Raw genomic sequence first — 26,106 nt, forward strand, 5'->3', positions numbered from 1 at the left:
CTTGATTTTTATATTTACATCATGTACAGCTTTGTTCACACATGAGTCCTCTAAAAGGTCATACCTGGGTGGCACATTTACTACAATTACTTTTGAGTCAGGTAGTTTGGAAATCTTACCTCTGAGAGTCGTAATTAGTTCCTCACCTTCATTTGCAGCAATGTCATTTGTACCACTCACAATCACCACCATCTAAACCATCTGTACAGAAATATTCTTCTCTAAATTCCTTAATAAAGCTTCATAACTTAACACTAGTAGAATTCTTTTCCTTAGGTATACTGGAATGTGTGCTGGGTACAATTCACTGTAAACTGATGCTTGTGTAAGTGAAAGGAGATTGAGGTTCTAACATCTGAACAAAGACAAGTGAGGGATTGCCAGAAGTAATTAGCTCACACAGCGGGTGGGGTAAAAGGTGCAGTGAAGGTCTATGACCTTCATTCTATTACACTTGTACTAACTGCAGATGTGATACAGAGAAGCAGTTTTGTGAACACTAGTTGGGATTCGGTAAGTTGACAATGATTTTGCACAGCTACAGCTGTTGTCAAACCGCCGAAATACGATCTAAATATGACATTTCTACAAAAACAGCTCAATATGACCTTATGACAAAAAATAGCCATAATATGCATTTTTATGACAAATAAAAATCACTTAATTGTGACAATAATCACCTGATTTGCACCAAAATCCAATCAGGCAAGAAAATAGAGACAAAGAAAAAATATGACTTTTCCTAAATATCCAAGCCTTAATTATCACCAACTATGACATTTTGGTATGTGAGGAATTGAAATGAAATGAAATGGCGTATGGCTTTTAGTGCCGGGAGTGTCTGAGGACATGTTCAGCTCACCGCGTGCAGGTCTTTTGATTTGACTCTCGTAGGCGATCTGCACGTCATGATGAGGATGAAATGATGATGAAGATGACACATTCACCCAGCCCCCATGCCAGCGGAATTAACCAATGATGGTTAAAATTCCCGACCCTGCCGGGAATCGAACCCAGGACCCTTGTGACCAAAGGCCAGCACGCTAACGATTTGGCCATGGAGCTGGACTGTGAGAAATTTAAAACGTATCATTTAACAATGTGCCATGAACTGCAAGGCAGCCATTGGCTGTAAATGTTTAATTGATATACATCTAAAATCTTGATTGGTCGACGTGGTGTAATTTCTACTGCTTTTATTCCGTGACTTTACCTCGCAATTATCAACTGTTGTAGTGCGTTGGTTGGCGCACCTTTCTGTGGACAGTGAGTTGGCATAAGGTCACCATCCAACATGGACATGTGTTCTGCAGCTCCCGGCCTAGTCGCTATTGCTAGCCAGAATTATTTCTATTGGTCTTAAGGAAGGTGTGAAAAGGCTTGGGGCTCTCAAGTTAATAAGTGTGATATTTTAAATTATTTTATCGGTGGGCTAAACCTATTTATTCCCTCAAACTGCGTGTGATGTTTATCACCATGTTTTTATCTTACTACTTCTCAGTGTTACTATTTGGAAGGTTTGTGGTTATTAATAGTGTGCCTGAAATGGATTATTCTTGAACTGTAACATCGCTAATTGATTATCTACTACTATTTTTAAGAAGACCAATGTTCTATTGTTACTGTTTTGGCATGCTTGATGGCCTGTAATTCAAGATGTCGGACATCATCTTAAAGGTACTGACCCAATTGTGTACATTGTTTTTACTCTCATTATAAAATAAATAACTTAAATGTTACGGTTCACCGCCTGAAATAATTTTTAAAGACATTTTAATATGTTTCCAGCGAAATTCGAGTGATATGCTGTATGTGTTTTAACTTTTAAAACAAGAACTAAACCTGTGGCCACCGTAATTAGCTCATGTTACCTGGTATAATAATTTTTTTCTATTTGCTTTATGTCGCACCAACACAGATAGGTCTTATGGCGATGATGGAACAGGAAAGGCCTTGGAATGGGAAGGAACTTTTTTGCTAGGGGCTTTACGTCGCACCGACACAGATAAGTCTTATGGCGACGATGGGATAGGAAAGGCCTAGGAGTTGGAAGGAAGTGGCCGTGGCCTTAATTAAGGTACAGCCCCAGCATTTGCCTGGTGTGAAAATGGGAAACCATGAAAAACCATCTTCAGGGCTGCCGATAGCAGGATTCGAACCTACTATCTCCCGGATGCAAGCTCACAGCGTTATTATAATCTAAAGACTGTCTTGCGTGCTGCTTTTGTCCAATAACATTATTAACATTATTAATCATTATTAATAAAATCTAATGTACTCAACTGTGCACTACTTAACCTAATTTCTTGGTAATATTATTATACTTAGGTTTCTTTAGTAGCCGGCCTCGTGGTGTAGGGGTAGCGTGCCTGCCTCTTACCCGGAGGCGCCGGGTTCGATTCCTGGGCAGATCAGGGATTTTTACCTGGACCTGAGGGCTGGTTCGAGGTCCACACAGCCGACGTGATTAGAATTGAGGAGCTATGTGACGGTGAAATGGCGGCCCCGGTCTAGAAAGCCAAGAATAATGGCCGAGAGGATTCGTCGGGCTGACCACATGACACCTTGTAATCTGCAGGCCTTCAGGCTGAGCAGCGGTCCCTTGGTAGGCCAAGGCCCTTCAAGGGCTGTAGTGCCATGGGGTTTGGTTTGGTTTGGTTTTTTAGGTTTCTTTAGTAGCTAACTCATTTATTTTCTACAGAATACTGAAGGTGCTATTATCCGTTTGGGGCTTCATTCTCTTTAACATAATGGATTCATTCAGTTTCTCGTAACTTTTATTCTTGTTATTGTTGTTGTTGTTGTTGTTGTTGTTGTATCATCTTATAACAGTTATGCCATTGTTGGGTCAAGATGATGTGTATTGATAAGATAAGACATGCGTTGCATCACCCTTATGAGTTTGTCATTGTCTTTCGCAAAGCGTTGTGGATTAGATGCTTGAGTTGTGTAGATGTCAAGTCTTTGATTGATTGTGACTGTGTTTACTAGAGTAGAACGCAGCCGGGAAGGCGGTTTGACGAGGGTTGCGTAGTAACTATCGTGCGCTTTGTAGTATGAAGCGTTTTCCGCTGAGCCAATGGAATCATTTCAGTAAGAGGTGCCTGTTTGTGCGGGTCACGAGTGAATGTTTTGAGTTTTATTTGTAAATATCACAATCAACGCATTTAGGGAATTATTTGCATGTGTAAGATGGATCCAAGAAGAGCATAAAGACAAGTATTGCATCGACAGGCGAGGGAAATAGTATTTAGAGTGTATTTGTAGTTTGTAAGCATGCAGCAGCAGGCGTTCAGAGGTGGGGACGGTGAGGAACGCAATGTTGCCACGCCTCAAAAGAAGACAGTGCTGACGTGTGGTATCAGCCTGTGAACATTGCAGAGGATAACAAGCTTTGGAAATAAAAATAATGCAGTGTTCAGTTCACCAATTGTTAGCTTCTTTTTTCATATTTTCATATTATAAAATTAGGACTTTAAAGCTTCTCAATTTCAATACAATATAGATAAAGGTGTGTAGCTCATGCAAGTGTATTTAGTACACTAGTTTTGTAATTGGTAATTGCATATTCATTAATTTCTACACAGCTTGCCTACTTACCAACATTTTGCTTCTGATCCCCAAATTTGAACCCCCCCCCCAACTTTGCCTGCTCAGTGATTTTGGGGAGTTTTCGATTTTTCCAGTGATCGTGGACGTACCAGCTTCTCTGGTACCAGGTTTTTAAGTTTCTAGGGAGCTTGAAAGTGTCTCAACAATGCATGTACTGTACGTCTCTGCACTTCGCCTTTCATTTCTCTCAACGTCCATTTACCTTCCTTAATATCTCAAAAATTTCCCTGAACACTTTCTTGGGGTTTGATGTTAACATTAATTTGGACTTTCAGGAAACTTTTAAGCTCACGAAAAATACAGTTCATTGCTTTGGAATTCAAAATATAAGTGGATGAAAAAATGTTTACATTTTCATGCTGTTATGCTCTCTACACTTCGCTTTACATTTCTCTCTACTTCCATTTACCTTCCTTAATGTCTCGAAAATATCCCTCAACACTTTCTCGGGGTTTGATATTAAAAATTAATTTGGACTTTCAGGAAACTTTTAAGCCCACGAAAAATATAGGTCATCGCTTTGGAATTAAAGATATAACTGGATGAAAAAATATTCACACTTTCGTGCTGTTATGAGTAGCCAAATTGGCATCACCGCACCTCATACTTCTATCCCTCTCTGCGCAGTTGAAGATATGAAACTGCCTTCCCGGCTGCGTTCTACTCCAGTACCTTATATTAAATAACATTTTCAGGTGATGTAAGTAATGTGATCTCTACAATATTTCTTCTGTTTTATTTGTGATGGTGATTTTGCCTATTTTTTGTGTGTATATGCTGTGTTTAGACATGCTGCGGACTTTTAAATTTTCAAGTTTCCTCCTTCGCCTTCTGCCATTCATGGAGTTTTGAATTAGTTGGCTGGGATATTTCAACTTAATTAAATGAAATAAGTTTCATTATGATAGATCTGTATTGAACTGTGATCACAATAGAGTTAAACTAATGTATTATTAAGGTCCATCTTTTTAATACAAAATGTACAGAGTTTAAATTACATAAATGATTAGGGACTAGTTTCAACCTAATAGTAGGTCATCATCAGCCTAAAGCAAAATTAAAACATAAATACCGAAGAAATTAACCCAATGAGCAGTACTGCCGTCTATTTATGGCAGTGTTGTGCATGGCCCACGGGAGTACTGCCGTCTATTTACGTTCTTAACGTTTGCGCCTGAACAGTACCACCATCTATTCCTGTTTCATGTTGAATGTTTGAAATTGTTTCCCGACATCGTTGTGGTGGGTTTTTAGAACAAATTTGGGGGATATTTGGCATGTTCAGCGAACTTTATTCCATGTTTTATCACATCTCGTATGTTCTGTGATGAAGTTCTGTTGTAGCATCCGTAGTTAGATAACCTGACTTCTTACGTGATTGTGGTACAAATTACAAGACCCGGAAACTATTTTCTATTGTTTTTGCCTGTGAGTGAATTGCATGACTATTCCTTGACAACACACATTATTTTTATTTTCTCTCATCTGTGGTTTTCATAGAAACAAACACACTCTGATAGTAAACAAATACACGTGGTAGTGGCGGGATCGAATCAAGGATGCAAGGTTGTTCCAGAAAATATAAGTAATATATTGACTAACGAGGAGTCCGACGATGAAATTGATATTTATGACAGTGATAGTGTTTTGTGTCCGATGAGAGTGAAATTGGTTATTCCTCGAAAGACGACAACATGGAAATTGAGGACGAAGTGCAGCGCTCCACCGTCGCAAAGAAGGCTAAGCTGTCAGCTGTTCAAACCGAAGTAAGAAAGTGGAGTTCTATAGGCAGGTTTCTTCCTATGCTTTTTACTCATTTTGATCCATCAAATTCAAGGGTTAGCGATAATCTTCGTCTGAATGACAACAATTCAAGACTTGAAGTGTCGATTTTCAAATAAACTTTTGATTGTAATGGTATGAACTTGATAGTGTCAGAAATGAACAAGTACTACTTATTTGTTACAGAAAATATGGACGTAAATGAAAAATCGAAATTACATAAGTGGCAAGGCATAACCGTAGAGACTCTTTATCTTTTCCTGGCAACTGTTTTGTTGATGGGCCATGTGAAGAAAAAAAATGAAAAACTGTTGGTCAACAAATAAATCGTTCAAAACTCTGATGTTCGGTAAATTGACCTCTCTTGACAATTTCTCCCTCCTTCTAAGGTTGCTTCACTTTTCTGACAACAATCTACAACCCCCAGATGACAGACTTCACAAAATTAGGCCTATACTAAACTATTTCAACCGAGCTCGATAGCTGCAGTCGCTTAAGTGCGGCCAGTATCCAGTATTCGGGAGATAGTAGGTTCGAACCCCACTGTTGGCAGCCCTGAAAATGGTTTTCCGTGGTTTCCCATTTTCACACCAGGCAAATGCTGGAGCTGTACTTAATTAAGGCCACGGTCGCTTCCTTCCCACTCCTAGCCCTTTCCTGTCCCATCGTCGCTGTAAGACCTATCTGTGTCGGTGCGACGTAAAACAACTAGCAAAAAAAAAAAAAAACCTATTTCAGAGAGAAATTCTGATCTGTATTCTATCCCTTCCAAAATATCTGTATTGATGAGAGCCTAGTTGCTTGGAAAGGTTGCCTAAAATAGAAACAGTACATTCCATCAAAGCAACACAGGTTTGGTATAAAGATTTTTATACTTTGCGACTGTGAAACTGGGTTTACTCTGATTTTATTGTTTATACTGGAAAGGATACGGACATTGTACATGATGAAAAACTCCAGTGTCTTGGTCAGTAACATACCCTAAATATATTTTGATAGGTGTCACTGTTGTAAAATCAAGTCAGTGTGTTGTAAAGATTACAAACTTGATCACATATAGACAGTAGGCCTAATTATAATTTTGTCAATTTTACTATTCCTTTCATTATTTTGAGAAAAATATTTTCTACACCACTGATTTCAATCAAATTTAAGGTATCAGTTATGTACCCAAGTGTAAAATGTAAATTTATTAATAGAGAAAAGTTAGAATCAAAAACTTGAAATTAAGAATTCAAAATTTTCTAGAAAAAACTCACTCCTGGTGGCCTGGGAGTGTTACCAAAACCCACTGATCAAAAGGTTAAACAATGTAAAGACACATAAGGTCTCGTAAGTGTACATACCATGCGAGATATTGCGAAAAGCATTATAGAGACGTGCAGCACTATGTTAAAAATAACTAAAAATAAAAAGTCAAGTGCGCATTAAAAAGATGTTAAAGATAGGAATCCTTGAGTTGCTCGATAAGGAGATTAGTATATGCTGGCTCCAATTGAAGAACAACTGAGCTGAAGTCACGGTGTTCATTTATGATTAAAATCCATTGTGCCATACAGCATTAAAAAGTTGTTGGGGATGGAAATCTTTAAGTTGCAAGTCAAGGAATTCAATATATGCTGGCTCCTTAAATGTGATGTTATACATTCGAAGAACAACTGAGACGAAGTTACGTCGTTTTTGAAGATATTCATAGACATAAAAACACATGGATGCTATAAAGGATCTTCTGTTTTTTGGAATCTGTATATTTTGTATTGAAAAGGTGGACCTTAATAATACATTAGTTTAATCTTATGTTCCACCTTCCCTTTTTGGTTAATTTTCTTGATTTCATTTTGAGTGACCTCCTCTAAAAGGGAGTTGTAATTATTATGCACTTCAATCTTCTGCTAGAAAAACAGTATACCAACAGGGGTACCCGATTTTTAAAAAATCGTAGTTATTGAGAACTCAACAGGTATGGTCATATGACCATCATTAAATTGTTTTTTTTTTAAGAACTGGAGTTCATGTGTAAAATTTTAAAATTATTAAACGGAATTGTGATTAAGTTATTAATAGAGCCTGGATTTCCATGCACTATCAAATCTCAAAATATGCATGCATTCATGCACTATCATATGGCAAAACATGCTCAATAAATTAGAAAATATGCACTATCAAAATTAATTTCCTTTTGAAACCTTGTACAACTAATTTCTCCAAATTGTCTTGATTTAAGCTCATCCGTTTATCTGTCAGCACATTCTTAAGCAGAGAAAATTACCTTTTTACGTCGCAAGAAGTGACAGGTGCATAACTAAATAAAGGCATTTGGGACAAAGTGAGATCAAATTGTACGTGTTTGCATTTTCACCACAATACGTCTTTTATAAGCTTGACGAACTCAAAATCAGGATTTGAACGGATCACTTTGTTCACCTTATCTCTAGCTGCCGCAGGTACTTCTTTGTGCGATGATTGCAGATGATGTCTTCAGCAACTACTAAAGATAACAAAGACGTGTGACAAGTGAGAGTTTCGGGTAGGAAATTCCAGGATAACATTGGAAGAGGGTTCAGTACTGATGATGATGATGATGATGATGCTTGTTGTTTAAAGGGGCCTAACATCGAAGGTCATCGGCCCCAGGGTTCAGTGTGAAACCAAAGTTTGTAAGGAGGTATCTTAGTAATACGGTGTCATAGGAGTGTGATACAAGTTTTGTTTTGTTCGTCTAATATAGAAGTCAATGTTTGCTCAAGCACCAGATAAGAAAGTGCTTGGTTAATTGGTTTATAGGACCTCTACTGTATGTACTAACTTCGCTGTCAGATATTATGCCAGGATTACACCCCCTCCGTCTCTCAATAATAGACATACTGTATAACCTGGGAAAGCGATCCCAAATTCTGCACACAAATATTCATAAAATGCACTATCATGCAAGTTAACATTATATATGCACGAAAGTCAGAAGAAAAGTCAGATTATGCAATATAAACGTTCAGATATTCGCTATTAAGTCAAAAATCTTCAAAATATGCATTATGCATGGATTTTCTCCTAAAAAGGCCAAAACATGTAAACATGCAGGGAAACGGTTATTTAGAGTCATTAAGTCATAAAATGAATATTTGCAAAATTTGAGAAGTGTAACCAGTCTATTTAAAAACATGCATTTGCATGGAAATCCGAGCTCTAGTTATTAAGTACCATAATTCAAACTTTTGTTATTGGTGCTGAAGATGCACGTTTCAATTCTATTTAAAAAAAAAAAAATTTAAATTGGGAATCCTTTTGAGGATTCTAAAATATGAAACTATAATTAATTATAATGTTACCTTTAAAAAATCATATTCTGAAGGTATTAACTATAATTTTGGAAGATCCTTCCTTTTAAAATGTTTCAGTGTTTGAATTAATTTCTTTTAACTCTTTTATTAATTGTAGTTTAATTTTGTTTGTTATCTTGCTTAATGAAATTATTTATGGCTTACAATGTACTCTTTCAGGCTATGAGATTGCTCCTATTAATTATTACAGACCACTGTTCTGTTATGGCATTAATTATGAAGCAGAGAGAGAAAAAGGGGAAAGGGAACTTTTTGAAAACTTTTGAAAGTACTACAGGTTTTCAATAAAGGTCCTTTGCTTGACATCACTGAGAGTTGTCACATTCACCTAGATCAATACTTCAATTCAGGTTTAAATCTCAACGACATCTCTGAGAAACCAAAAATATTGTTTGACTTTCTGATCGCATTTTTCAGACTTAGTGTAGAAAAATTTCCAATAGCAAATTAGGTTTTATCTATGGTCTTAATGTCACACCGACACAGATAGATCTTATGAGCAACAATCAACATCAAGCTCTCAGCACTGTACTAAGGAAATCTGCATGGACAGCTAAAAATTTTAGCACACAGGAAAAAAAAAAAAAAAAAAAAAAAAGAGAGAGAGAGAGAGAGAGAGGAAAACCTAATCTACCTTTTGTACTATATGCTACTGACTGGGTCAGTAAGGTTTTTCAGTGCTACACTGAACATACTATCAAATGAAACCATAACACGGTTTTCGATAAGTTCTTGAAATAAGTATCTCTTGCAAGCAACTTTCCCTTCAAAGATTTTACAAAGGAAGATGTGCCACAGAATGTGGCCGAGGTACTTTACTTTCCTTTCTCGATAATGCTAACGAGACTCCTCCTTCATCTAGTTCTCTTAGCAGTTCATTAGTGTATTTCATATCTGTCTACCTTGTCGGATTAATTTTCCTCTACGTCCACAATGCTGCTGCTTCCATCCCTTCCCTCCTAATGTTCAACTTCACTGACGTAAAGAAGCATGTTCCCCCCCCAAAAAACCTTTTACAAAAGCCTTCTGTGCTTCTATGCTAATGTGCTTGTTGGTCAGCAATGGTTTCTTATCTTGGAAAACTTCTCTGCCATTACTACTGTACCCGATGCATTTACTGGACGTATTCAAAATGGCGCCTACGGAAGGTAGAGGCCAGCCAAGGCAAAGAAATGTATAACAAGATGTCGATAGTGATGTATGCTAGGAGGCCTTGACTAACTTAAACCTACCACTATGAAGGCGGTGTACAATGGTGCAGAATCGATAGAATTGTTTTTAAAAAAATAAGAAGGATAAAACAGATTATTACAAAAACTGACTTGAAAAATTGACGTGGTGAGAACAAGACGTTCCGAACTTTGCACTCTAAAATAAGCGACATCGGCAATATTTAGCGAGAAACATTAAGCTGAGAAGAAGGAAATACTGAGCGAATTGAATAAATAAGCGTTAAAATACTGGAAAGAGCAAGTAAAATCCTGAAGCTTAGAATAATACGTCCAGATACTCAGACGCAAAGCCGTTTGAAAATAGGAACTTGATTGAGACGAGAGAGATCGAGATTAAGCCACTCTTAGTGAAAATAATCACTAGGAAAACCAAATAAGGAAGCAATCACCGTAAAATATATATTCTACGCAGAACTATGATGAGCTTATATTTTTCAGAATCATCGCATTTTGTCTACTGTCTTGCTGAGCAGATGATGGCTTGCTAAATCGGCATAGACCAACCTGGAGGGAGATGTCGTCCTGGCCGTTAAAACCACCCGACCCGTGTGGAGGAGGTCACACTACCTGACATACCACTGGTGGAAATCCTACTTAGTTCCTGACCCAAGGACTACAATCACACCGAGGAGCAACTGAGGCCCGAGATATTGAATGGCGAGCTAAGTAATAGTATTAAGTAATATAATTTCTTATGTGGAGTATTACCAGTATATACAGTAGATCTGAATAGCCTAAGCATGTGATAATTGAGTGTGCTTATGAATATAAGAAAGTGCAATGTGAAATATCTAAGTTGACATCTCGTTATGGAGTGATAGCGTGTTGCTACATTATTTCATCCAAGGATGAAGGAATACCATTTAAAAATACGACATAGTGCTACAGCTGTTTTCAAAGAATCCCGGTTAGTTAGGAAGGTCCATGCGTGATGTAGTAATAGTCAAACCCGGTTACGTCACAGAGGGACGCACGTTGAATTGGTTAAGACTAGTTACCATACTCTTTGCTGTATGATTTTTTTGAAAGGAAAAATACTGAGTTTGGGGTTATATACGGAATTGCAAGATTAAAAATGCGTTCTGAGGAACGAATTCTGCGCTATTCATGGGATACATATCGTTGTATAATTAAGTATTGGAGGTTAAACGCGCTAGTTGTGAATGCTAAATGAGTTAAATACGAATTGAATTGGAGGTTAATGGTGACATAATGAAAGTGTGTATAGTATTTGAAATGATATATTGCGCAGAGTAATAGGAGGTAAAGCGTATTTGATATGTTTAATATGTGATGTTGGAGCACATGCAGTGCCATTACAGAATATAAGTATGCCCCAGCGAGGAACTACAGCAAGGTACGAGTAATAATATTTCGTATATTTTAATGATGTGTGAAAGTGGTTTGACAGGAATAACAACCGGTGATGAATAAACGAATACATGATTATGTCATATACTGAATGAATGGATATTGCATGGAAGGATAAGCGTGTATGCAAGTAGTAACGTAATGTAGTATTGAAATATCTTTGTGTTGGCATTAGCACACCTATAAATGATAAATGCTTACTGGCTGTATGTATATCGAGCTGGAATACGATACATAAGAAATTATTTAGCTAGATTAGGGAATTTATTTGACATTTACATAGAATATCATTGATGTTTTGGGTTAATATGGATATTATTAGAGCGAATACTTAGTTAGGAGCCGTAATTTAAATGGCAATAGGACCGAGGAACTTAGTGCGTCATTCAATATTTCATTTTCTTCACGCTAACCTGCACCAACGAACTCAGATACTTTTCAACATAACTTAAGTCACTGATATTTGTGTTCAGGACATATTATTCAAATTCAATTCATTTTCGCAGAGACTTGAACAACGTGATGGTTGTATTTTCAATGAGGTATATAATTATACCGTGACTGATGGAATAATTTAGTGATATGATGAGTTTCGTCCGTGACCAAAAGACTGTGATTTAATATATTTAAATGACCAAAAATGTAATTTTTAAATGGAAGATAATTCATTTCAGGAATACGTTACTCAATGTATTAAGATGAAAGCTTAGTTTAGGAAATAGGCAGCGCTGACCTAACATATTTGATTCATTGATTAAAATATTAATTTATTAAGTTGATAATTGAAACTTATGAGTCATACCTAATATTAACCATTTCTTTTGCGATACTTGACAATTTAATAAATGTGTTTCTTGATTAGTTTCTTATATAATGAAGTGAGTTTTCATTCATATTGGTAGTTAATAGTTTTAGTTAGTATGTAAGATTCTCGTTGTGCGCATATATATATTTTTCTAAATGGATGACTGAAATTTGCGTTTACAAAACAACTACTGAGCGTATGGTATCATAATTTTCTCCGAACCGCGTATGACATCGTTACTTTCTCTGAACTGCATTTGGTACCGTTATTTCTCCTCGGACACACGTAAAACCAAACATAGAAAAATTAACCATTTTTCTGGAGGCAAGGATACCCTGAGATGTATTTAACTGACTAGTTGGGAATTACTGTGGTTACCCTGACCCGTAGGGTGCACTACTTCAGATATACCTGTTGTCATGAGTGATCAGGGTTTTCTACGGTAATTAAACTGGTTTTCTTGCTCGATTTTTGTCCTGGCCTATTTAGATGTTTGTGAAATGTGTTTGACTGGGTTAATATACTACCTTGGTTTTGGTCTTCTTTACATTAATTTCAAGATTCCATTTACCTAATGCTTCTCTAACACATTAATCATTCTGTTCATTCCATTCTCTGTTTCTGATAATGTAATGATGCTATCAGCAAATCTTATATAATAATATCAACAGAGCATGACGAAATCAAAACTGAAATAAACATGAAGACTCATAAGAATTATCACAAGTCTAGAATCTTTGCTGTTGATCAAATGTGTTCCCTATCATACACTGTACAAAACGTCCGCCTCCGTAGCGTAACGGTTAGTGTTATTAGCTGCCGTCCCGGGGGCCCGGGTTCGATTCCCGGTACTGCCAGGAATTTAAAACTGGCGGGAGGGCTGGTATGTGGTTGAAGTGGTACATGCAGCTCACCTCCAATGGGGGTGTGCCTGAAAAGAGCTGCACCACCTCAGGATGAGGACACGAGTTTACTTTTTACTGTACAAAACAGGGGCTGTTAAGCAACACAGTCATGCCACTAAAGCTGACAAAAAATAACAATTATTACTGCTAGACATGATACAGAAATGCTCTGTGAAACGTAAAGAATTTCACCCTATTTTCTTGACACGGCATACGCTCAAAAGCCTATATCATGTCTATAAGTACGGGCTGTGAAAGCATTAACGGTAACTATTATTATTGCTGCAGAGAACTTGTTCATCATTATGAAAATTGGTTTGTATTCTCACCTGGATAAACATAGGAACATACAGATACTTCCTCTGCACCATAATACACAGGACTATGAGTCGACACCAGATGCAAAACATTAATGTTTTCAATGACAGGTTCATAGTGATTCACAATATCATGAGCTGTAACAATATTCTCACATATTGTAAAGATGGAAATGTTTCCATGTGATTCTCCACACCATAATTCACAAACTCTGAAAAGAAAAAATACACAATTGACAAGGATTAGATTTATTTTGACTGACAAACTCATGGTCATTAGGCACTCTCTTCTTTTTAACAAGGTTATTAAATAAGACTATACTGATGCATTAATAAACAAAATTGCAGTAGAATAAGATTACTAACATGATCACATAACAATTGAAAGCCTTGAAGACAATAAAACAAGAATCGAGATGTTCACCGTTTTCAACCTATGAACAGAAGAATGGTTTAAAAGGATAAAGTATACTGTAATATATAGAACACGATGAAGGAGCAGTCAGTTTGCTGAAAGAAACAAAACCCTCTGCATGAAGTTACATCTCAAGAAGGTAGTAAAATGATTAGCTTAGTGAGATGATGAATTGAACACAGTCTTTAAAACAGAGGCTGTAAACTTACTGCCACCTGTGGTCTACTATAATGACTTGCTGATGCTACCTGTATTAGTGGAATGCTGTTTCCTGCTGTGAAAAGCTCGTTGACCACTCAATATGCCTCTACGATGAAATCAGAGAGATTTTGCCCAGTTATCAGAGTTTGCTGGATGTACGTACTGATGACTAGCTCATCACTTAGGCCGTTCTGATCAGACTGTTAGGATGTGTTGTGATTAATAGATGCAAAAGAGCATGCACACCCGGCAGCTGGGCCCTCGATTGACCACTAAGAAAGAGGTTCATCCCATGTTCCGAAAATAAGCATATCAACTGTTATAGTGTCAGTCATCCAGCCATATGCAGAACCATTTCCAGATGCCTGGTTGAAGGAAGTTCAATAATAATAATAATAATAATAATAATAATAATAATAATAATAATAATAATAATAATAATAATAATAATAATAATAGTTTTACGTCCCACTAACTACTCTTCTACGGTTTTTGGAGACGCCGAGGTGCCGGAATTTAGTCCCGCAGGAGTTCTTTTACATGCCAGTAAATCTACCGACACGAGGCTGACGTATTTGAGCACCTTCAAATACCACCAGACTGAGCCAGGATCGAACCTGCCAAGTTGGGGTCAGAAGGCCAGCGCCTTAACCGTCTGAGCCACTCAGCCCGGCTGAAGGAAGTTCATTCTCATGCCACTCCTTATGTATCCTGCCATTGACACCAACCCACCGCCGTCTCTTAACAGCGATGATGTGAATGACAAAACTCAACTGATGTAGAGTGGAACCAGACAGTCTCTAGTGCTGAAACTAGGCTCTCTTTATGCACTGATAGTGGGCGTGATCATGTCTGGAGGCCTTGTAGAGAGTGTCTCAATCTTGCCTTTGCTGTGGTGCGATACACAGCTCCCAATGCTAGAACGCTGGCCTGGTGGGCCATTGCATACAACAGTTGGTCACCCTTAGTAGTGATACGAGGGACATTGACAAAATAGCGACGTATTTTTTAATATTTTTTATAACCGGTAGGCTCTTCAGTCTGCCGAAATTAACTTTGAGTAAATAAATTTATAAACTACTTGAAAGAAAAAACATATCGCAACAGTATGACACCTGAAAAAGAATCAACTTAATTAAACTTAATTAACTAAAGTCTTCTCTTTTTGGTAGTTTATAAATTTATTTACTCAGAGTTAGTTTCGTCAGACTGGAGTGCCTAACAGTTATAAATTAACTGAGTCGAAATTGAAAAGAGATTGCTTCAGATAAAAACACCTATTGCCATCACGTGTTGGCCTTCATGGTAGGGTTTCCAGAAGGATATAATACTCAGCCGCACAGAGCAAATGTATCACAGGAATGCCTCTGCATCATAGCCTACCCGAACAAGAGATTTATAGTTCATCGGATGTACTCGGGACCACCTGGGGTACCAAATTTCAGAAGCCTAAGAGTTTACATGATCTAGAGAACCAGTTGCAGCAAATATGGACAGATATGTTGTAGGATACCAACAATCTGACCGCAATAACCATTACACTACAGGCCCATAATCCCAAGAGCGTGAAATTTATGGTACAGTACTTAAAAGTGCAGACCCTCAAATTTGAGTGCATTTAGATTTTAATATTTGTTAATATTGTTGATTTTACATCACACTAACAGCTCAGTATTTGACTGACTTCTTAATATAGGGGCATAGTTAATCAGAAAGTACTCCCAACACATATAAGAGGTCATGATTTTTAATACTTGCAGTCTTTATTTTTTCTTACAATATCACTGCAATGTAAGACTGACTATTTGGTAACACACACTGATAAATTATAAACAACACACCAATGCGCCAAGAATCGAGTGGAGTGGCTGTGCGTGTTAACACGCTATGGCTATGGAGCCAAGCTCTGCATTGAGGAGACACATGGATATGAACCCCACCGTCGGCTGTCCTGAGAATGGTTTTCTGAGGTTTCCCATTTTCACTTCCAGGCAAATGACGGGACAGTTCCTATTCAAAGGCCACTGCTGATTCCTTCCACCTCCTTAACAAATTTCATTCACCATCATTAATTTCATCTTCATTAGCCCCTCAACTGAGGCTAGCATCAAGAAGGGCATTTGGCTGTAAAAACATGCTGTATAAATTCATCTCACCTCATCTCCGACCCTGTATCGAAAAACGAATGGAACTAAGGGGTACATACTGGGCGAGTTAGCCGTGCGGTTAAGGGCGCGCAGCTGAGCTTGCATCCGGGAAATACTGTAGTGGGTTCGAATCTCACTGTCGGCAGCCCTGAAGATGGTTTTCCGTGGTTTCCCATTTTCACACCAGATGCTGGGGCTGTACATAAGACCTATCTGTGTCGGTGCGACGTAAGAAAAGGGGTACATACTGTGACTGTATCGGCACAAGTAATATTTATTTCAAATGATATGCTTGGTAAGAAAGCAGGCAGCAGCTTTCTTTGTGTGGATGTTGGGAGAAGCATCAGATTGTGCAATAGGACGCCCGCCAGAGCGGCGCCTCACACACCCACTGGGTGGCTTAAAGAATCCCCGAACTAGGCACACGTTATAGAAGAAGCAGCAGAAGAACACTATTTAGCGACTCCATATTGAAAAACAAATGCCAGCGTACAGCGATGCCAGAGCGATCGGGCCAAATTTAATGTGTTTTCGGCGTAAATAAGGCTTGTGATAGTACATATATCACACCCCAGAATTATATGTAGAAGTTAGAGATATTATTGTCAGTATTCGATTTTTATTATTATTATTATTATTATTATTATTATTATTATTATTTCATTTGTATATTTTGCCATTTATATTGGTAAGCTGGAAGATATCCACATATGTAGGTATGAGTAATTTGTTTTGCACGAGTGGGAAAACATTGCTTTAATAACTCTGGTAATTTGAATGAGTCATATGGCTACCCCAGTGTCTGTTGTGATGTACTTGTGTCGGGTAATTCCATGAGTCATATATATATCCCAGCCTGATGAGATGAGCTTGTTGTTGTACCAGGGAAATTCGATGATTCATGTAAAACTCCAGAGTTTGTTATTGTCTTGGGAGGAAGAAGTAGTTCAGGGCTTGGTCTTGACTAGAGATCACTCATGATTGGTGGGCAAGCACCAATCCAGACGTATCATCTGAGAGGAGGGGGATGTTGATGTCTATAAAGGTTGATCATACGGCGGCAACCGAGGACATTGTAAAAAACATCGTAAGGGTGATTGTGAAGGTGATTGTAAGATAACTACTACAACTAGAAGCAGTAACACTGTATGAAGGAACGAGAAGGAAGATAACTACAACTACAACTGACGCACTGTACGGGAAGGAAGTGGTGCTGATACACGGTACTGGAGTGACACGGCTGCAATGGACTGGACTTCAAACTTTCGTGGAGCGTAGTCTTGTTATGTTCGTGGAAAGTGGCTGATTGTGGAGAGTGCTTGCGCATTAAGTATTGTAGCACTTGTGGCGGCCTAGCATTATATGTTGGTGAAAGCTATCTCAGACTTTCCATAAATGTATATGTTGAGGATCGACAGACGTGTGTATATATCTTTACAACAAGTGTTAAAATATGTGAACACAGTAGTACAAGGTACAGTATCTGTGTGATGTGATAACTGCCGATTATGAGAATCGGTAAGTCGAATTGATATAGAGACAGTGAAGGGTATTTATCTTCATACATGTACGTTGTTCATCGGACTATCTACAAATGGTAGCTTAGTTCTCGCTTTTGTTTTCCCACGATTTTCATTATTGTTGTTGTTGTACATATGGAGTCTTCCAGCAATATTTTATGTGTGTATTATATATATAATGTTGTATGTTGATGAGGTGCTCATGCACGGAATTTGTTAAGAATATAGGTAGCTATTTTAGAATCAGTATTATTGATGAACCTAGGTGCAGTTCCTACCTAATTAGTCGTTTTCAGGAGGTTAGGTAAGGCCTGCAGCAGATGTACCAGTACGCAACATTATGTACACGCCCTGGGATATAAAGTTTATCATGCTCTTATCTAAATTCGAGGGATCCATTCTGGTGAACTCTGGCGCCCATACTACGGACATTTCGGTTAATTATGCTTATTAATTTTATTAAGTTTTTGAGTAATTTTATTTATATATTTTTATTCATGATTTTATTTATCAGTAAGCCATTAAAAAGTTACAGGCTTGATTAACAAAACTGCATCCGTCAGAGCAGTGTGCAGAATTTTGGTTGAATTATGAAGTCAGGAGTTCTGATAGAAAATACTCTCCAAGCGAAAGGCATTGGTAAACAACTTATATAACTGGGTTAGCGTACGGATGCGATGGCTGAAACCAGATGTCTTTGGGGATTCACCATTTCCCCTCCGATGTTATAAATTAATTACGGCAGATCCGCCGAACATAATCAACTCCGCATGGCATAGCGCACTTGTGCGTAACATAGTCACACAATCTAGCGTATTGCTGATGTCAACAGGCTGGTTTATCCAGGAGAGGTAAAAATCAGAGTGGGGACATGGCACGCTTGCCACCCCTATTCCCGGCTTTGCTATAAGTTGTTGCAGATTCTCGGGGAGTCGTCAGTCGGGAACGAGCTTCAGAAGGTGGAACTACGGTCGGTCCGCGAGCAAGGTCTACCTCTTCTTTGTCTGAATAACTGACACAAAGAAACGGGAGTAAAGTTCTAAAAGTGTTTTCCAGTGTGCAGTGATAGTAGGAAATGTAACTATATGACAAAGGTATTTGTGCGACATCCGATCGCGAAGTAAACTCTGAATATTTGTCATTATGTCGTAGGTAGTGACTGTGAAAGGTTGAGTACGCCGTGGGGATCAAACTCTAGACGGAGAACGCTCATCGCGAGGTTGATGTCTGTAGCAGTAAGGGAGCTCATCTTTCGAGGAGTCTAACTTTGGGATTTGGTAAACTTTGTTTCAAAAGAAAATCAGATCGTGTGAAGAAATACTATCAGTTTAAATCCATGTAACATTGAGAGCAGGATTTCAGGATCAGATTATCACACTAAGTAACGGGGAATGATAAGTACAGGATCTGAATGATCTAGACAAGAAATTAGGAGAAGGATGGTTGATATAAGTCACGGAAGTAGGAGGCGATAGACTTGGGAAGGAGGAGATCATGAATTTTCAACTCGCCTAATTTAAACGAAATAGACTAGCTGAGATATCCATAATAATTAGCATCACGTAACTTGCATCGGTCTAGAACGATAGAGGGGAAGTTGGATGGTGTTGAGTGATCAACAAGTGTGCAAGATTGTGTAAATATAATTGCAGTGTTTTGTTTACCAGGAAGATGGATTACTCCAGCAAAGTCATCAAACTCCTAGAACCCAGGACTGCACGAGCCAGCGACATGGAGCGAGCACCAATGGCAGGCCCCTGAAAACTTCGGGCGGGGGCCAGAAAAACATCAAAAACTGTTGAGTATTGAGCTATTTTCTTCCAATGTTAGTATTTCCCCTTGTAAATAGAGTTACTGTAAAGATAGGGTTAATGATGATGTGATTGATAGGTTAATTACCTAGAGTGGTCGGATGACCCTTGTTTAGTTTGATTTTGTAAGTAGATATGGGAAGGAAGTGAACCAGGAAGGATGTATAGAGTTTGGGACCCCTTTTAGAGGATGCATGTGCATGCTATACTATATATTTTTCTTATGAGTGCTGAGAAGATTTGAGGGGGAAAATAACTAGAAAATTGAACAGGTTAATGCCGTAAATTTCATCTGCGTGACTGCAAAAGACGAGCAGGGAATAGTAGGTGACAGGATCATTAACATGTGCCTATACCAAAATTAAGGTGGAATAGTGACAGCACTAAATTCATAAATCTAAAGGCAGTAGTTTGTTTTGCATGCTAGTGTATAAGTTTGACTGTAATTGAAGATGGTCGAGAAGATATGTGCGAAGGTTCGAATATGGCCCCCCCCCCTACATATTAGTTAGGCTAGTAAAGTAGAAATTTTACTAGTTGAGTTGATCACGTCTGAATAATATTATTATTATTATTATTATTTTCTTATGTAACTTGATCAGTGTTTTATACCGATACATTTCAAGCAACAGGTTAGAGGATTATTATTATTATTATTATTATTATTATTATTATTATTATTATTACTATTATTATTTTCTTAAAGTAATTTGATCGGTGATTTTATACCGATAGATCTCGAACAATAGGGTAGTATTTGACAGGTACACAATCTCGCCTCAGAGGCGAAGAAATGGGAATATTGCTGTGGTCAGTGGCTGACGTATGGCGAACATTAGGAAGGAGAGAAGATACGAGTCGAACTCCAGACCTCCAGAGATAGGAGAGAATTTGATGTGCGGTAACGATTGAATTTGAGAAATGATTCTCGTGTATTGAGAGTATGTGGGCTGGCTTGAGCAATGAATAGATTGCGCCAGTCTCTAATGAATTAAATTTTATAGACACAATAATCCTAGCGTGAAGCAGGTTGGTTGGTGCCTTTAGCTCCCAGACAGTGGAGAGAATAACCGCAGTGATTTACGAGCCAGGAGAAAGGGAGCGACTTGCAAGGGGAGGCCCCAGCATGAGCGAAGAAGCTGGTCGTGCTAACGGGCTGCTTTGCTTTTAAGAAATAATGACAGCAGAGTTCTGTAATTGCCACATATGCCGTAAGCCATGAACCACGAAGCAATGTAGATGTTCCCGTTGTAAGACAGTGTTCACATGATTAGGGTAAATTAGGGTTTGATTGCAGGATCTTTGTTGGAGACGAACATAGTCCCCAGTTCGAACCTGGACTGCACATACACACGATGACTACTCGCACATGTAGCGGGTCCTACGAGATGAAATACAGCCATTTGTATTTTGTGTTGTTGTATATATATGTATTTCTTTTTCAGGGTGTGATCTTGTTTTGTGTTATATACCGTTCTGCGCGAATTTAGACTTCGTGAAATTTCACTGGTAGTTGTTGTAAGTGACGAGTTCGTTGTCAAGCCTGTGTTCGTGTGATCTTTATTTCAATTTTCGTCTAATTTGTGGAGACGCGCAATATTATTTTCTTTTCCATGGTTTACGTAAAACATATGTTTATTTCTCCAGTATACTTTTTATTCACGTATAGATATTTGGTGGCGGTAGATATAAGATAAATGACCACTCCGGGGTAGTAGAGTTGGTGTAAGTAAAGTTTTAACTTCATGATATGGGATTCGGTCCCAGGGAATACTGATATTTGGAGGAAAATGGTTCGTAATTGTAACTGTAAATAGGTAATGTGTGTTATATTTTGTTTTGTGTAACACTCAACAGTTTTGATATCCAACGGGTGATAGACAAAACCGGTGGTAGGAACGTAGTATGTCTACGAGAATGGTCATCCCTCGGGGATGTATATTTTTCTGTGTATGTCAAATCAGGTATCCATCAGATTGTTGGTTCGGATGGAAATCTTCTTTCATTTGAAATATTCTTAGGAACTGTGGTCATCCACATAAATATTCTAATGGAATGTGGATGAAGTTTAGCTGATGGATGGTAGCACGGATTTTACCGTTGCTAAGTATTTGTATTCAACTTGTCAATTTATATTAGTTTACCAAGGATGTCATAGTGTTTGTATAGATTTCAATGAGCGCCTTAGTAAATTTGGAAAACTTATTTGTGCTTATTCTTTGCCGAAAAAACAAGCATCCAAAAACCTCTTCCGTTCATTGTAGGCCTTTAAGTTAGTTTAAGTTTGATAGCCTTTACATGCCGCGAACGGTCTTCGGCCCTGAGGAGTCCATGTTCAGACCTCAGGAACGGGAGAGTGGCTTTGACCTGGCTGTGCTGTATGGCCGATAACTCCTCATGTGAGTGGATTAATGATACAATCCCAATGAGGGGAAATCGGCACAGGCCGAATAGGTCCCTTGACTATCGACTCCCGTGGAGCATGGTCCCATGTGTTCGTGACCCGAAAGGGTTGGTTTGTTGTCACATGGTCCCATGAGTCATGGGAGACGGTGGGAAAGGTTCCAATACATACATACATACATACATACATACATACATACATACATACATACATACATACATAAGTGCGCTAAGAATCATACAAGTGGCAATATGCTATTGTAGAGATCGCATGTAAGGTTATATCCTGTAATGGATAACTCTGGAGATCTCAAAAGAACTGGTAGCTACTATCAAAATTTAAGTAGGTCCATAAGTCTCATCACCAAGCTCCTTTAAAAAAAAACACCCAGAGGCATAGGACAATGTAACAGCAGCACAAGGTTCTCTGTGTGTAGCTGTTTAAGACATACTTACCTTACTCCTCAGCACTAATTTCAAATTTTGGTCATCACTTTCTAAATTACTGTTCTCCTCTATCCCTTTGTTTCACCATCAAAACTACCTTAAGTATGCATTATGAAGAAGAAAATTAAACATCACAGGGTCAAACTCGACAGAAGTTCATCTAGATCATTCTTGAATGCTGTCACCTGCACTTCACTCACGGTCGACCCCAAATCGCTGGTTCAATTCTGGCTTGTTAGAAAATCCTGGTGACACACCCATTGTCATCCCGAATAATAAAAATTACTCAGCCGTAGTATCTAGTGATCAGCAAACTGCCTACATGGCACTTGGTATCTGAGCCAGTACGATGATTATTAATATTACCATCCCAGTTCTGTTTTCCATATTGTAATGTGTTCCTTTACTTTTCTTCTGCCCAAAGCGATACTTCATGTGTAATATTTTTTGTAAAGAATGAAAGAAAAAAAAGGACGTTCATTTTGAGTAACTGTCTCAGCAGAATAGGAAAAAGTAAACTTTAACACACTTTTAGGACATGAAAGGAGATTTTCAAATTATACTTACTTCCCATCCTCCTTGAAAATGGCCGTCAAAGAATGCAGCACCGTGCTACTGCCGAGTTCTGTCATGACAAAACTGCCCTCTCCCATTGTTGGTGATGTGGGCAGAATGTCACTGCGCACGAGGAATAAACGACCGTTGCCAAGTGCTACAGCTACCCTCTGAAGCTCAGGCAGTGGAACAAGGCTACACACAGCACTTGGATCAGGAGCTTCAGGGTCCAAAGCATAGCTGAACAGTTTGCAGCAGTCTGTTCCCCTGTAGAAAAATAAAATTAATGCTTCAGATTCTGCTATGTTATACAGCATACAAATTGGATGGTTAATAATTTATTCTTGAATTTCTTCATTTTTAATGAGGAAATAATACCTATAAAAAAACCACTTATAGAATTCCAGGAAGGTGAAAACTGAGTCTACTCTGGTTATATAATTAATGAAATAATGAGAATAATCATCAGCACTGATGAAGGAAGCAGTGCATAAGAGTTTATTTAGATGGAAACGTTCAAGTTATGTAACTAGTAAGCGAGAAATAATTGTCCAGGACACTAAATGTTGAGAGCTGTGCCAGAGCTGGAAGACAATGAAGATGATGAATGAAATGGGTGATTAATAAGGATGTATTTGTTGATAGGTAAATAAAATATGAATGAAAGTACATTTCCTTTCTCCCCTCTAAAATAATGTTCTATGATAAGGCCAAGATTTTTAAACAAAAGCACTTATTAAGAAGGAGGAGGAGGAGCAGGAGGAGGAGGATAAGGTGTAAAGGAGTAATTTGTCCTAGTCTTTTTGAGTGTTATTCTTGTCTCTATTCTCTTTTCCAGTATTCACATTTACCTTTTGCAAGAGTTTCTATTGTCTTTTCCAGTGACCTTCCCCATTCTTACTCTTTTGTTGTACACCTTTCATTTATATTGTATCAACAACATTTTCAGAAGTATATGTAACTTACACATATGCATGTATCTGACCCACACAGTCTCCCAGCCACACATTGCCATCTACAGTACAGGCAGCAGTGGGTCGCTGTGGTAAAGAGAGAGAGCAATACTGAAGCCAGCCTCTGTTAGTAGCTAATAACAAATCAGCTCGGGAATTGGCACAGGGAAGCCACAGCTCTGCACTAGAGGAGCAGTCGTCTAAAAAAGAGGAAACGGCATGTTATTAAACATTGAAGTGATTGTTCTTGATTAAGAATATGTCAAAACGCTTATTTTTTAAATATTTGTGTATGTTGTTTTGCAGAGGAACTTCCTTGGTGTGCTACATACATTTCACAATAGACAAGATACCTAAGATACCTTCAACAATACAGTAAAAGATTGCAATTTACCCTTTCCCTATCTCAAACCCCCCCCCCCCCCCCCCCACACACACACACTGAGAGAGAGAAGGGGGAGAAACTACAGTAACTCCTTGAATAAAGATGGTATGCAAAAATAAAAGATGATCACAATTCACCCATAATCACAGTCAATGGACTAGTACCATAATGCCTGGGCATCAGAGCACAAAATCAAAATGAAACTTCTAACTTTAAATTGAATTTCTAGCTGTAAAAGAAAATTCCAAATGCATTGCCACTTATCTACCCGACAATTATTATAAAACAAACAAACAAACAAACAAAAGATTATTATAATCAAAGTAAAAATAAAATAGAAGAATGACTGAAAACGTTGTTTTGCAAAGAAATGTCCTCACATGTTTTATAGGCAAATAAGACTTAGTATGTAATCTTTAGGAGTTCATGGTTGTTTTGCATGTCACAATACACCTCCAAAGACCTATGTACATTTTAAAATTTGCCATAAATAATATTCAATTCTTGACTAATAACTATGTTGTAGGTTTATTGTCCCATTAACTACTTTTACAGTTTTTGGAGATGCCGGGGTGCCAGAATTTAGCCAGTAAATCTACCGACATGAGGCTGACGTATTTGAGCACCTTCAAATACTGTCAGACTGAGACAGGATTGAACCTGCCAATTGGGGGTGAGAAGGCCACCCCATCTGAGCCACTCAGCCTGGCAATTGTTGAGTTTCATGGTAGATTTGATAAGGAGAAAATTTACCTAGTACTATCCAGAAAATATTCAGGCATACATAGGGAAGTGATGGCAGACACTGTAGCAGGGGAACAATTGTGGTGCTGAAGGGAACGAGTGCACGGAAGAGATTACAGACGCTATGCATTGCTCGTGACATATCACTTTCTTATTATAGAACACTATTTGTCCATGCAAATTGCAAATAAACTGAATTATTAAAATCAAAAATAAGAAAAAATTCTGCAGTTCCTGCACTGTAAATCGGGGGCTTTATTCTACGGAGATAATGAATAAACAAGAAAGTGTAATAATAATATTTTGTGTGGCTATTCCTAGCCTAATGCAATCTTCGTAAGGCAGACCTTTCAACAAGGGTAGGCAGCATCTGCCATGTATGGGAACTGTGTGTTTTTGTAATGGAGGATAGTGTTGAGTGCAAGTTGGAGGAATGTTGGGGATAGTACAAACACCCAGTACCTGAGCCAGGGGAAATAACAGTTCAGCCAAGGAAGTGTGATAATTTCGCTACAAAGGCTTTTGCAGTAAATGGTGAACCTACTTTGTCAACATCATGTTACAATGCAAAGTCTTTACAGACTTTCTAAACACACTGAGTATAAAATTATGAATCTGGGGACAAGACTCCTGTAGAGGACAATATGATGTCAAGAATACTCATCATCTATGTAATTATATTTACAGATCCTTATCAATTATATAAGAACAAACCTCCAAGATCAGGTAGTGTAGCTACAGTGGTAGCTACAACGCGCGCTGAATGATTGAGCGACACAGTGTCTCTGAGGTGAGTGAACTCTGGAGCAGAAGCTATAGATACAATCTGACTGGCAGAGGGTCGGTCCCGAGGTGACTGGGACCAGCACAGTACCATCAGGTCAAGAATGAAGCTAGGGTACAGAGTTTCCTGCAAAAGCAAGACACAAAATATTTATTATAGACCTTAAGAAACTTCTCATAATCAACAATGCAGAGGACACCTGGTGAACAGGAAAACATCAATATGGACATAAAATATACAGTTGTCGTTTTAGCTAGACTTAATGGACTGACAAGCATAAATGACAGCATTTGCCTTATCAGCTAGGCCTCAGAATTTACAATACCAGCAAAGATGATTGAGATATATGTTCAAAGAAATGTATTAATGTAGTCTTTAT

General features: G+C 38.2%; 1 protein-coding gene across 1 annotated transcript in view; it reads right to left on the reverse strand.

Moving 5' to 3' along the window:
• Positions 1–26,106, reverse strand: part of Lrrk (Leucine-rich repeat kinase) — a 483,935-nt gene that overhangs the window by 16,707 nt on the left and 441,122 nt on the right. Inside the window, exons 42-45 of the mRNA XM_067152496.2 lie at positions 25,658–25,853; positions 23,828–24,014; positions 22,874–23,128; positions 13,375–13,574 (exon numbers count right to left, since the gene is read on the reverse strand). Of these exons, the coding sequence (XP_067008597.2) occupies positions 13,375–13,574; positions 22,874–23,128; positions 23,828–24,014; positions 25,658–25,853 (838 nt within the window). The remainder of the gene's footprint in view (positions 1–13,374; positions 13,575–22,873; positions 23,129–23,827; positions 24,015–25,657; positions 25,854–26,106) is intronic.

Source organism: Anabrus simplex, chromosome 8 (assembly GCF_040414725.1).
Source record: "Anabrus simplex isolate iqAnaSimp1 chromosome 8, ASM4041472v1, whole genome shotgun sequence".
In the NCBI taxonomy this organism is placed as follows: domain Eukaryota; kingdom Metazoa; phylum Arthropoda; class Insecta; order Orthoptera; family Tettigoniidae; genus Anabrus; species Anabrus simplex.